This window comes from Erpetoichthys calabaricus, chromosome 10, assembly GCF_900747795.2.
Source record: "Erpetoichthys calabaricus chromosome 10, fErpCal1.3, whole genome shotgun sequence".
NCBI classification, from domain to species: domain Eukaryota; kingdom Metazoa; phylum Chordata; class Cladistia; order Polypteriformes; family Polypteridae; genus Erpetoichthys; species Erpetoichthys calabaricus.
In genome coordinates this window covers 164,814,161-164,828,547 of record NC_041403.2, presented here as the reverse complement: position 1 = coordinate 164,828,547, position 14,387 = coordinate 164,814,161, and the positions used below count along the sequence as shown (strand labels likewise).

The 14,387-nt window shown below is 49.1% G+C and overlaps 1 protein-coding gene across 4 annotated transcripts in view; it reads right to left on the bottom strand.

Moving 5' to 3' along the window:
* The window catches only part of tox2 (TOX high mobility group box family member 2), a 135,254-nt gene that overhangs the window by 37,475 nt on the left and 83,392 nt on the right, over positions 1–14,387 (bottom strand). For all 4 annotated transcript variants that reach the window (XM_051932657.1, XM_028812391.2, XM_051932659.1 and 1 more), the window contains one exon: positions 2,823–3,101. In XM_051932657.1, the coding sequence (XP_051788617.1) occupies positions 2,823–3,101 (279 nt within the window). The remainder of the gene's footprint in view (positions 1–2,822; positions 3,102–14,387) is intronic.

The following is a 14,387-nucleotide window of genomic DNA, read 5'->3' as shown; positions in this document are numbered from 1 at the left end:
TCACTAAGCTTACTGAGAGCGGTGACGTGTGGCCTGTTGATTAGCACACACAGGTATGACTCTCACTGGACTTTGCACACAGGAGTGTTGACCCTAAGATACCAGGTGTGTATGTTATGTGCTCCTTTAGGCTCAACGGTGAAGCCCACCACACACCATCACGTGGGCAGCTGGTCCTGCTCTGCCACCAACGACAGCCCATTAGGACTCTGAGCTGGTCTGAGGTATGTTATGTAAGGACACGCCCCTTTCTGCTGATGCTGTGCTTAGGGGTGGAGCCAACCTTTATGCCAGTCAGCCATTGATCAGGCAAATAATTGAAAATGGGTGTTCCTTTGTGCTAATGTTATGATCAGGGGAGGAGCCTGCCCTTGTGCTAGTCAGCCACTCTATGCAAATTAGCTGATTTGTAATTGGAAATGAGCATTCCTTTATGCTAATACTATGACTGGGGGTGGAGCCAGCTCTCATGCCAGTCAGCTATTCTTTATGGAAATGACCTCATTTATAATTGAAAATGGGCTTTCCTTTTATGCAGGGGGTGGAGCCAACCACTCATTCTCTATGCAAATCAACTCATTTGTAATTGTTCCTTTATGCTAATTAGCCATTTGTCACCTGCATAAAAGTGGCAGAAAGGGATCTGGACGGCGGCTGACAATTTAGCAACCCACCCCAAGCCCATTTGTTCCCCACAGATTGGACTCAAAAACTGACCACTTGGGACACTGTGAAGAGGCGTCCGTGCGCAGACCGCCGTAACGTCTCATAATAATTACTCCCTCCGTTAGTCCGTCATTCATGCCGACCATCAGAGGGGACGAATGCAACGCCCTTCTGCCACAATAGAACCTCAAAGAAGTTGAATTTGTGGCGAGCGCTCGGCAGTTTCATCTCCTCCTGCAGCCGGAACCGGGCTCCCTTTCCCCTGGAGATAATAAAAGAATTGAATTTTTCCTTATCGGTCATCTATTTTTCCAGAGAAAGCTATTACTCCCGGCCTGTGGTTGCTAGGCAACGGGAAATATTAATAGCGGCTTTTATTAGCCTGGCTTTGCCGGCGAGCTACTAAAATGAGAAAGAGGGAAACATGAATGCGTTACATAAATCTGCAGGGCTCGCGCACGGCCCTCTGCTTTTGCCGTGATTTATGGCGCCGCCGCCACGGCCGCCGCTTCATTTATGAGAAGAAGGGGTGTGAAATAAGAAAATGGAACATTACCCTGAAGGGCCATTTGAAAATAAATAATTACAAAGGTGACGAGAAAGCCGTTTAAAAGCCGGCTTTCTGTCTGTCGTGTGCAGCTTTTATTGGCCTCTTAGGCCCCGGCAGAGGGCCATGCCAACGGCGGGCCGCATACTTCGAGGGCCCCACTTGGCAGTCTCTCGATTTCCTTTCAGACGCCGAGCCCCACTTTGTCCCCACTGATCCGCAGGTTCATTTCTGAAATGTGACTAGAAATGGCCGAGAGGTCGCCATAACAGTGGGGCTCAGCAGAGGGGCCACGACTATATAGCGCCTTTCATGGTGCCCGAAAAGCAAACAGGAGCAAAATAAAAACATAAAAACAGTGCCAATGACCCCGCCATTTGGGGGCACGATGGTGGACTGATGAGCGGACATCAAAAAGCACACTGGGCCGGGCAAAGGGGCATCGGCGCTGGCATCAGCTGGCACACTTGGTGATTTATGTCATGGTAGCTGAAAGGCACTATATGACAAATAGAGATGGAAGGCACTATATAATAGGGGGCCACAGAGAGATATAAAAAGCACCCCATTATACATTTAGAGATGGAAGGCACTATATAATAGGCACAGAGGGACACCACTAAACACTCGGCAAAAACACAACATACAAAATAGATTTGAAAGGCACTATATAAGAGAAAAATAAGACACATCATATTATATATAGTAGTTTTCAGATCTATCCAATGTAGGAAGAGACGTCAAAGACACCAAATAGCAGACCTGAAGCTCACTACAGAATATACAGACTGGCAAGGCACCTCATACTGGATGGACCTCAAAGGTGCCATATTGTAGACAGGCAGATGGTATATAGCGCCTTTCCAAATTACATTATATAGAGAGAGATGTCAAAGACACTTTATAGGAGACATAAAAGTCATATAACAGACATGAAAAGCAGTGTATGTTAAATAGGAAAGGCACTATATAACAGATAAAAATAAAAGGCACTATAGTATATAGATAGATAGATAGATAGATAGATAGCTATATTATATAGACATTTAATGCTTTTCATTTTAATCTAATATGCTGCATATAGACATGTCAATGACACTATACTGTGTGTGAAAGGCATTATATAACAGACAAAATAGGCAGGCACTATTCTATACGACAGATAGTTAGGTGCTTGTGAAAGGCACTATATAACAGATTTGAAAGACACCATATAATCGATGTGAAAGGCACTATATAATACATTTAAAAAGTATTTGTACACAGAAAGACATGAAATGCTCTCTATAGTAGATACATATGCACATAAATTAATTTGAAAGGCACTATATCCTATACAAACAGAGAGATATAACAGCTATGACGGCCACCCTGTGCCCACCAGGCTTTGACTTATCCAGAACACCTCTGCTCTCCTGCGCCACCCTGCTGGGCTGGAGGACACACACACAGTGCATCAACCTCAGCATTTCTTGCTACGTCTGCCCACTTGCACCCCCCGCAGGTTTGCATGACACCAAGTGTATCCAACTTCAAATTCCCTTCCTACCCACTTGTGCCCCCTGCTGGTCAGCATGAGGCGGAGTGCATTCAATTCAAAATTTCTCACCGGTGGCATCTGGGCCGAGAGCAGATGTCCGTCCTGTCCTAGCATGTTGGACATCATGATGGCCGGCAGCTCCGGGTACGAGTAGTGGCTGATCAGCGTGTTGGGCTGCAGCGAGTGACACAGTGAGTGGTATCCTGACTCGGGGTCCATCAAGTGCAGGAGAGAAGGATCTGGAAGGTTGGGTGGAGTTATGGGTGGAATATCGTAATCTTCGTCTCCACCGCCGCCACCACCTCCTCCGCCGCCGCCGCCTCCTCCTCCTCCTTGGCCGGAGTAATTCTGAAATGGACATTAAAAAGGACAAACAGTTAAAAACTTCCACAAATGCTGCCCAGTGGAGTCTGGGAGTGCAGGGGTGAGCGCTGGAGTGGCGGTGGGCTCATCACCAAAACTCCACGACAGCAGGCCCACCACACGCCGGCCAAAAAAGAGTCGCAGTCCTACAGGCAAAGTACCCGACCCTGAAGGATTACGGATGATCGCCACACATGTGCTCATGCGGGGTACAGTAGAGTAGGGGCGCTATAAACTCTTTACAAGACGCCACCGGAGTAAAAGGCCCCCAACCCTGCAGGTCCTGTCAGGCTCGGAGGATGAAGAAAAGCAAGCAGGCGCTAAGCTGAGCGCTGGTCAGCGAGGAGGACCCCGCTGGCTTAAAAGGCGCTATATAAGTTAGATATACACAAAAGAGACGATTTAATAGACGGAGTAAATATAAATAGTGATAAAAGTCACAAGATAGATAGATAGATATGAAAGGCACTATATAATACAAATAGTGATAGACAGATAGTGCCTCTAATAGATATACATGTATGTGTATACACACACACAGTGAGAGATATGAAAATTATTAAATGAAGAGCAGATACAAAATTAATGGTTCAATATACACAGCTACAAAAGAAACTATACAGCTATGAAAGACATCATACAACATACTGTATGTAATGATATAAATATTTGACTTACTAATAGAAAACACTAATATATATTAAAAAGAAAGGTTTTTAGTCTTTTATATTTTTTTGTTCTTTATTTCTAATCTAAATAATAAAAGGGACTACAAGATAGATAAATTATCTATCCATCTATATGATAGAAATGAAAGGCACTATATACAGTGATAGATAGATAGATGGGCTTAAAAGACACTACAAGTTAGATAGACATGAAAGGCACTATATATGATCAGTTACAGATCAGCTTCAAAGGCAATCCAAATAACCACACTGACAGATGGGCTCAAATGGCACTGTGAGGACTTCACTGAGCTCGGTGACAATAAGGACCATAAGAACTGGTGACACGTGGATAGGCAGATCATGAAAGGCACAGTATGATACAGTATGACTGCTAATGAAAGGCGCTATATTAACTGAGATAAACAGAATTCTATGTCATTATATAAGATAGACATGTATGAAAGGCGCTATATAATAGTAAGATGAATAAATATGAAAGAGCACTAGATGATACCTAGCTATGAAGGAGACAGATGAAAGGCACTATATAATAAATCATTGTAAAAATTGATCTTCATAGTAAGTTTTAAGCCTATCTATCTAAGACAGACATATAAACAAGTACAAGATAGCCGATACGAAAGAGCACGATATGAACGCCAGATATAATAGGTACGTAAATCGACAGATGGCACTATAATAATAAATAATAATAATATAGACATGACAGGTAGAAGAAGGGCGCTGTATAACGGATATATGACTGATGAAAGGCACTACGTCACAGGTGGATACTAAAGGCGCTATGCAGTTCATAGCTCAAGCTAGCAGTTAATTAGCATGATATGACGCGCAGATGACGTGTACAGATATAGCGCCTTTCCTAGACAGCTAGAAAGACCTGAAAAGTGCAATACAGAAAGAGAATAATATGCTCTCTCACCTCACCTCCTTAATTAGTTTTTGGGTGATTTGGATCTTGACGGTGCCCTTCCCCTTGCTAAGTCCGACGCGCGGGTCCGAGGCGGCGCCCCTCCATTTCTTGTGCGCCGAGTCGTTTGGTTTTCTGCTCTCCAAACGCACGCCGCCGGAGAATCCAACGGGGAATGAAAAGCAATTTTGTCAGAAGCAATCTGACTCGGCTCGGCTCATAATGACTGAGTCAAATTAATCATCACAAATAATATTCCGGTGTCAGCCATTCAAGAGGTTTTTAATAGAATTTTTATGATTCATGTCTTGCCGTATATATCAAGCAGTCAGTTCTGCAACATTTCAGAATCAATTCAATATCTTCTGCGCCCGGGCTGTCATCTTCTTCAAGAGAACGGCCATTTATCTTGCAAACAAATACTTTTAACAAATAAAAGTGCAGAGGAGGCCACTTGGTGCGCGCGGCGCGCTCCGTTCAATTAGGACGGCTGCTAACGAAGGCGCGGCCACGTGATCCCCCGCGCGCGCTCGTCCGCCCGCCCGCGCGCCCCCGCCTCCTCCTCTCCTCTCCTCTCGCGCGGCTCCACTTGAACCCCTGCAATGCGCCTAATGATTATTTTGCTGTTGTCAAGCAGGGTAATAACAGCAATTGCAGGGCTGCTGATCCCAGCGTTAATTATGGAAGCTCCGAGACGCGACGGGCTGAGAGGTGGGATTTACACGAGCCCTCCGCAAAATGCCCACCGGCTTAAACAGAGAAGAGGAAGCGGAGATGCCGGGGTCTTGGGCTGACCCCTGAGACTGTCCGTTTGTCATATACTGTCGAGTCAACCCCCTCCTTGCAAAGCAGAGACAAGTGCGAAATGGAAGGCGCTATATACACCACAAGGTTTAGCCGACTGACTTATATATCAGTTCCTACAAATAGTGCCTACAAATTCCATTCGTAAAAGTGCCACCAATGTGCCCTCCACTGGAGGTGCTTGGGTACAGTCTGTGTGGTGGCGCGGGCACTCAAAAATACCTCTCTGCGGACTCCATGTGGCCAGTCCCCTGGTGGGACTCCACATAGACTATCACACACAGACTCAATTTCATTTTGTATCGTCGCCCCCTAATACCCCAAATGGGGACCACTGGCACAATTTCACCCCCAGCCTCTCACCCCCCTTCTTTGCTCTACAACTTGGGGCAGAATGGCACCCCCTGCAGGCATAAGATTGGCTCTGCCCTCCACTGGTGTTTTCTGGGGGTGAAGCGATCGGACGGGTGGCATGGAATCTGAGGGGGCAGACTGGCATCCCGTCTTGGTTTGGTTCCCACACACTGCAACCCAGAACTGGATGAGCAGGTTACAAAAACGGATGGATGGATGGATAAAGAGCAGCGGGAAGAGCGACCCCTAGTGGCCACAAAGCAGATTTGGTGCCCTCTGCCATTAACTTCATATAGCGCCATGTGGTGTGGAAAAGTGCTATAAAGAAACACAATGCCCACCACCAATACAAGCAGGGGGGCACCTGCTGATCCACCAACTGGAAAAACACACAAGAACCACGGGGTGCTATTCGTAATGGAAAGGCGCTATATAAAAGCACAAAGCTGTGCCCTCTGTACCTACCAGTGGCACATTGATGGACTCTGGGCATGTCACAAATATGCCAAGCTCTAAGAATATGGAAGCATTCACTATGGGAAGGCACTATATAACTGCCCAAGTCAGAGAACTCCGTCCCCAGTAACTCAGTGGGAGACCACAAGTGAACCTCAAAAGAACAAAAAGAGGACCGCAGGATGGCATGCACTGTGGAAAGGCGCTATAAACGCATAAGATCATTCGCTGTCCCCAGGAGTCACGGTGTGATCACAAGTATGTCACTGCACCACATAATGCTCAACGGCAGCAATGTATTCATTATGGAAAGGCGCTATAAAATAACTCACCAACTCTGTCACATCCAGCCCAGACGTGCTTTGTGTCCCATGAATCTTTGAACCCACCGCTACTCAAGCTATGCCAATATGAAAGCAAAAAGTACACATTGTGGAAAGGCGCTATATAAAAGCACACTGTCACCTGCTCTGTCACCGACACAGACTCACTTTTGTGACCAAGAATGAGTCATTCAGCCCATTTCTACCCAAAATATGAATTTAGCCTTTAGAATGTGTACCTTATGGAAAGGCGCCATATAGCATCACACAGTCACCAGTTCTGTCCCCATTAGTCACAGCACGACCCTGAGTGGAAAGGCGCCATATTAAAGCACCGGGTCACCCAACTCTGTCCCCAGCACCGACATGCAAATCATTTAACCCATTGCTACCCAAGTTAAGCCAACATGAAAGCAGCCTTGGGGTAGCCCACGTTACGGAAAGGCGCTATATAAAAACACAATTGAACCCATTGTTGCTCCAGCTACAGCGTATTAACTCATTATGTCCCAAGCTTTTTGTTTAACAAGTGAGCAACTTGCCATTGACATCAACGTTTACGGAAGCAGAAGGAATTGGAGGGCAGTTCACGTTTTGAAGAAGTTTTGGAAAGGCGCTATATAAAAGCACTGCAAGGCCGTCACATGTCAGGGCTCGCCGGCTGCTCCGTTGCGTTCATTTTCATTTCCCGCTCAGGGTCTCACCGTGTCATGGACCTGACAACCTCAGGGTTTTGAAGTCCAGAGCCATAAATGACTACGCCACCCCGCCAGCCACTCCGACGTCCTCCTCACTCCCAATACCCTGAAGCCCCCCGACTTCAACGACAGAACATTCACTCACTGTTTGAATTTCAGACTTCACACTCTTCATATTTCATGTCAAACTCTTTCCCACCTATAACAACCACAGCCCGCTACTTAAAGGACCCCTCGACGTAACGCCAGCCCACCCGGCCCACCTCTCAGACGCGGATGTCGTTTTCCGCTCGCGTGCTGGCGGGGAGGTGGGTGACAAGTGGCATCAGGTGGCCGTCAGTCAGTCCATAAAGGAGCCACGGGGGGTGACGCGGATTCACTGGAACCCCTTTGAAGGGGGATGTCGCTGAGCTTCTCATTGTTTTGCTCTAATGGACGAGAAAACGAACATTTCCTGAGATTCAGTTTCCTCATAATTGTTGGAAGGAAACTGAATTGTCTGCCATAAACATGTGGCGCATTGTGTGCTGTGGTGGGCAGCGGCCCACGGGTGACACGGCCAGGACCTTCTCTGGTTGTAGAGGCGCAACGTTTGGGATGCTGCAGAGCCTGAAGCCCACCTGTTTACCCGTCACCCGACTTCTCCATCGATTTGTTTAGCCAGTGACTCCAGCTAGCCGAGTAAGGGACAATGACAGGGCACTGCTGTGACTGCTAGTAGTGTAGCGCCACATCCACAGCAAGCAATGCTCTGCGATTCAATCACATCCTCGAGGTGACGACATCATGCGGCAAACTTGCGATATTTTAAAAAACGTGGAACCACCGAGTCATGTGACTTGTCAACCCTCAACAGTGGAGTGGTCTGACGTCCCCCAAGATGGCGAGATCAGGCGCAGGAAGTGCAAAACCCCCGCTGAAAAACGATCAGAGAGTTGTGTAGTCTGACATCCTCGCGGTGAAGACGTCACAATATTTAATGGAACCGTGCTGAAAAACGATCACAGAGAGAGTCACCCTTGCGATGGGCAGTCATGCAATCTGACATCCTCAAGGTGACAAGGACTCCGAATTCCAGCAGGAGAAACAGCAGCCAAACAAACAAGAGAAAAATCGGCCACCGAATAGAAAAAAAAATAACAAGGAAACACCGCAAAGTGCTGTACATCGAAAAAACGCCATGCCACCATCTTAAAGACCGATAGAGGTCATGTGGTAGCAACCAGCTGGGTGGACAATAATGGCAGCTAGAAGAGCACACAAAATGGCCAGGCAAAAATCTTCAAAATATAAAATAATTAAAGCCTACTTCCTGTTGTTATCCTGTGCCGGGGTTTTCACGGTTCTCCTCTCCCTTTTCTTCTTCTTGTTGGTAGTTAAGTCGGAATCACAACATGGGGGTTGCAAACAAAGCGGAAATGGAGCAAGCAGGAGATGGGAATGTTTGCTCGAGGAGACCCTGTGGATTAAGTGGGAGGTCCAAACTGTACCCCTGTGTCGGCCACGGGACTCTCGCAGGGAGGGGTCTCTCTTGGAGGCAGCGGTGGGATTTCAAGTCGCGCTTCCTTGGCTATAAACACAGACAGAGAGCTCCAGCGGTCAGCAACTTGAGATTCAGATAAAAATAAAAAAAATGGGGGCTGCAGTCGGGACCGGCCCACCCAGAAACGCGTTTGTTTCTCCTCTCGTCACTTAAGATGCCACCGCCGTCTTCCTCGATGCCCTTGAAGAGGAGATGCAAATCTCAAGGATTTCTGCCAGTTAAATATTTCAGGTATAAATAATTCATACGTTTCATCTGATCAATTCAATCACGAGCGTGGCAAATAAATAAACGAGTGCGGACGAGACCCACCGGGTGCGCTGAAACGACTGAACGGCGGGGGGCTCCTCAGTGCCCATTATTCTTTTTTTTTTCACCACCATTCTCACCAAAGCAAACCCTAATTATTTGGCTCTTTTTATTGTTTTTTTATTTTAACCTTTCACACGCCTCACTCCACTTCAGATTATCCGGGGGGTCCTGTCCTGGGACGTTTGTAATGCGGCCCACTTCATCGCATCATATGTACGTTAAAACACGTTACACGCGGCCCGCGGTGACCGTCCCTTCTCTCAAAGCCCCCCTGAACACGCATTTCATATGGAAATTCTATCCATTTGTAATTTACGTGTCCCCCTGGCACTGACGTGCGTCTCGTTGACCTGCGCTGCAGTGAGAAAGTGGCGGCAGGTAAATGACAAGAGGGGGACGTGCCACACTGCCACACAGAGGACATCAGTGTTTCAGCCCACACGGGAGACGGTAACTCGCCACACACTGCCACTCGCACTCTAAAGCTGCACCAGGGTCACGGCCAGCGACCCACCCAGAGAAGGCTCCGCCCCTTTCACCAAATAGGCGTTCATTTTGGACCCGGACGTCAGCGGTGACAGAACTCACGCTCTCCCGTGTAGAAAGCCCTGCCATCGTTAAACGGGTCTTTCTTCTGGCATCGATGGTCTGCTCAACCGGTTGGTCACACGTTACAAAGAAGGCGGAAATGCTGGCTCAGGGCATCGGTGGGTACCGCTAACTTCAAGCTCAGATTCTGTCCCACCTCCTGGTTTTTCAGGTTAAAAGCAGCGTTTTAAAGTTTTTACTTACCGTGCCGATTACTCGCAGCCCTCGCCAGAATGAGGTGATTGGCATTCAGTGGCACGGCAAGTACACGGCGTCAGCGCAGAGAAAAACAGAATGGCAAAGTAAAACAAGAAAGAGCCGAGAAGTGAAAGATGAGACAGAGTGAGCGGAGTGCGGGCGGACCTGCTGATCCACCATTAGGTGGCAGTGAGGGCAGACGGTGGCAGGCGAGCTTGAAGGAGGGGTTTGGGTGGAGCTGGTGAAAGGTGCTTTGGGGGGTTCTGACCGGGTTAGGGTCCGGGCTGCCTTTCTTTTCATTTGAATGCGCTGATTTTCTTAATTCGTCTCTCCGACTGTTTTGTTTTATTTGGCTCTCCTGCTTTTAACCGACTGATTTGTCCAAAGACGTGGATTTTATGAAATAAACACCCCACACGTTTTCGCACCTATAAATCGTCTCCTCATTTGCTGCTGGTCCATCCTGGGCTTGCCGATGCCAAGGGACAATGCCATGGGATGCTGGCACCGGCGTATCCCTAATCCTGTAATTGAGTCCGGTCGCTCAGTCATCAGTCGTTCCAAGATTTTGTTTTCATCGCCCTCGAGGTTTGCCAGTTTGTCCCCAGCGCGGGCTCAGCCGTGGCGAGACGTTCCCAGGGAGCAGAAACTCGAGAGATGGCGTTAACGCAATTGCGGCTGGTCACCTCTGGGGGGCGCTCACTCTTCTCTAATTCAGACGTTAACGGTAAAGTAAGCGCCAAGTCCGAGGTTCTGCTGCCCACGGGGGCTGTCCGCTCATCACAATGTCACCCACCAGCTGCCATCTGCTTCTTTCCCACTCCACATGCTCTGCCCACACCTGAATGGCATTTCTCATCTTCAGCTCGGGTTCTTCACAGTCTTTTATTGCTATTTGTTTTCTCGCTGGCGCCCGTGCCTCGTGCCGCCGCGCTCAAAGGTCACAGGGTCGTCTTCATTTGATCAGATGTCAAGTTGCATTACAATCAGCTTCTTTGCGCGATGTCATATTTCATTACACGTCGGGCTCATTTCGGAGGTCAGCGGGTCAGGCTGATTTGATTGGATGACAGAAATGATATCATCTGTGTTTAACCCGGGGGGCCGCGGGCGCTCCGAGTGGCGGTCCTAATGCATTTTGCAAAGACACAGCTGCCCTCGGTGACTAATGGGAGATGGCACAAGGCGGAGCCACACCAGATTCCATGGGGCGGCGGACGGGCAATCCCAGCCCTCCCATCATGCCATTGCTGGACGCTCACAGGACACCTCCAGCACATTCCCAGAACTCTCCCATCATGCCAGTCGAGTTTCCTCGGGGTCCCCAGGAGTTCCAGTGCATTACTGGGTGACTGGGGGGTCATCTTCCTGGCTTGACTGCTGAGGTAAGCGATTCCACTCCGGGACGAGAGGGGGTACTGGCGCTGACAGATGCCCAGTGAGGGCACCTGTGAAGCCCAGAGCTGGCGCCAGACAGGGTGCCATAAAGCCGGATGGCCCAGGAAGGTGGCGGCTGCAACACGACCAGGAGTGGAGACTGAAGGAGCGTCCCGCCGATCTTGGGGTCAGCTGTTTGTTCGGCTGTGCCACAGTGCCCCCTTTTTTGCTTTTGTTTACGGGGTTTACCAGGTTGGTACCCCAATAATTTCTATCGTCTTACCCTGGTCTGCCTGCTGGTCACACCAGAGACCCATAGACATTTGGAATAAATGACCGCGCAGTGCAAAGAGAAGGAATTTAGGGACCTCAACCTGATGTTACTTTGGAGACTTTAGGTGGACAGGAGTGGTGGGCTTTGCTCGGCAGAATGTCCCACTCTCGTCAAATTTGTCCTAACTGGTATACTCACCTCAGGACGTGGAAATATTCTCCATACCTTTCTGGTATGTGGTCACCACACCACAGTACACCACGAGTTTAGTCCCCAAAAGTCCCCACAATCCCAGTACACCCTAATTGTGGCCCAGTACATTCCCAATCTTGTGCTGCCACCTGATGCCCATTGTTTGGTCCCAATACATTCTCAGCACACTGCCATTATGGCCCAGCGCTGTTCCACCACGCTCATATCCCACCACTGCTTCTTCATACCCACTATGAGTTGGTACAACGGCAGCATTCCCAGCATGTCCCAGTTTCCTCCCAGCACCCTCTGCGCTGCCCCAATGCTTTACGTATTTTCAGCACATTCTCATCACGGCTCAGGATAAGCCCACCAAACCCCAGTACACTTGCATTAACCTCGGACTATTAATTCCCATCATTTCCCGTCATGTCTGGGTACATTTCCAGTGCTGCCACATCACGCCCACCATTCACTCCCTTTACAGAGTCACACACGGCGCACCCCACCGGGTCCCAGGGACTCAGTTCTGATCCGCGCCCGTCTTCTAATGCCTGATGCCACATTGGGTGACTTCTAGTCGTTGGGGACATCAAACTTGTTGCTGACCTCCTCGCTGGACCGTGTCAGTTTTAGTGACTGGAAATCGCTGAGTTTGTCAGATTTAGTGACTGCGGAGTGACATTCCACCACCGTCGTGCCCGCCCCGTTTCTCTGACAGCCAATAATATGCTGCCTGGTGGAGCTGGTGATGTACAAAGGGTTAACGAGTAGGTGCTTTTTGTCATTCTGCCACAGTACGTCAAACACGAGACATCAGACAGACGAGCTTCTCTTCAGCTGGTGAGGTCCAAAACACCCGCATTCCTTATTCTCCGTTCCTTGTTCCTCGATAATCACCCATTGGTTGGCAGCTGTCCTACCTACAAAGCCCACCTGTATGAGTAACCTGTCTGATTTTGTGGGGGGCGAGTCATAGACGAGTTGGAGGGAATCGCTGGATACGTCAGACGAGACGACGGACCTTCATGGGAGCACACCACCGAGGACCCCCGACTCGCTAAGATTAGGTAAATGAAGACTACAACGTCGTCAAATGTGACATGGCCTGCGGCCCAAGGACCACCCTGTCAGGTCACATGACCAATCGCACCCCTCGGCCCTCACAGACTCTCGTCCTCTGCAGTTCTCACGCCGCCTCTGGATCACGGCATCCATCTTACCAGGTTCTCTTTGTTCAAGGGGTCCGCCCTTCACTGGTCTCAGCACAAGTGAACCTAGTGTGCTATCGTCTCTTCATTCACAGTGGGCTCATCCCACCCAAACCCCACTGACACAATCATAGCCCGCTATAATTCCAGAAGTCTCCCCCCAAAACATTTGGGAATACCTGCACCACTCCCAGGGTACCGTCATGAACTTAATTTTACACTCATTTAGGCCATGGTGATACTTAGGGCCACCATTTTGGTCACTTTGGTTTGCTGCTGCCATGTGACATCACAGGTTATCCCCTATATAAGATGGCGGGGTGCCGTCGGCAGCATCCGAGCTTCTGCAATCTACTAGAAAACCTTTGGTGTGTTGCCGAGTGCTAATGGGGATCGGACCGAAGCCCAATTTGTGCCTCACATCTGGGCCTCGCCATCGCGGTTTCTTTGCTCATTTTTGGGTTTGCTTTGGATTTCCGAGTTTCGATTTCCAGCCCCTCATCTTTTATCCAGCCACCTTTTCATTTTTCCATCTCGCCGTCACGACTCGCACAGCCAGGCCAGTACACTCCCTGGTGTGTGTTGGATCGTGTCCTCGCAGGCCTCAGTCGGGGTACGGAATAACCCGTCGTGACGAGGGGCCGCACTGCCACTAACGTTGTCATCTCCTTCTTTCCCCACTGTGCCGAGACGCCGCCCGGTGAAGTCTTTTAGTCAAACCGCTTTCTGTCCGGCAGCCATAAGATTCCCCGGGCATCCTGGAAGGAAGGTATCGTTACTGGGCCGGCCGGAGCTCCGCTAGAGTGACTGCGCTTATTCCCTTACTCTGAAATTCCCAATTTTTGCTGTCTACGGGTGTTAAAAGGGACAACCTGGTAGGCGCCCCAAATTTGCCGGTCATTCCCACATCCGGTCACAACCAGTACTACAATTTTGACTTTGGTATTGATAGCAGCTTTCAAACCTCAGTAAGCACCGAAGCAAACAACGGATACCTTCAGACCCCCACACTCCTCCGCGTCTTACTGCAGCCTCCCCGGTGTGCCGCACTCTGTACCGCGTCCCCCTCACCGTGAAGTCCTGTCCCTCCATGACGTCTCAATCACGTCACAACCTGTGGCTTCAGTTTCATGAAGTATACAAAATGGACGTCTCGCGACATCTGCACCAGCGAGTGTCAAGGGAAAGGCTGGGGGGACTCGGAGGAAAACTGATGTTTACTTCCGGGACCGAAAATCTCAAAATGTTGGCACCGTAACGTTTTTAAAATTTGGGTTTGTCACTACCAGTACTCCCCACAACCCTACCCCTCTGTAATCCCACATGACACTGAGGTCTG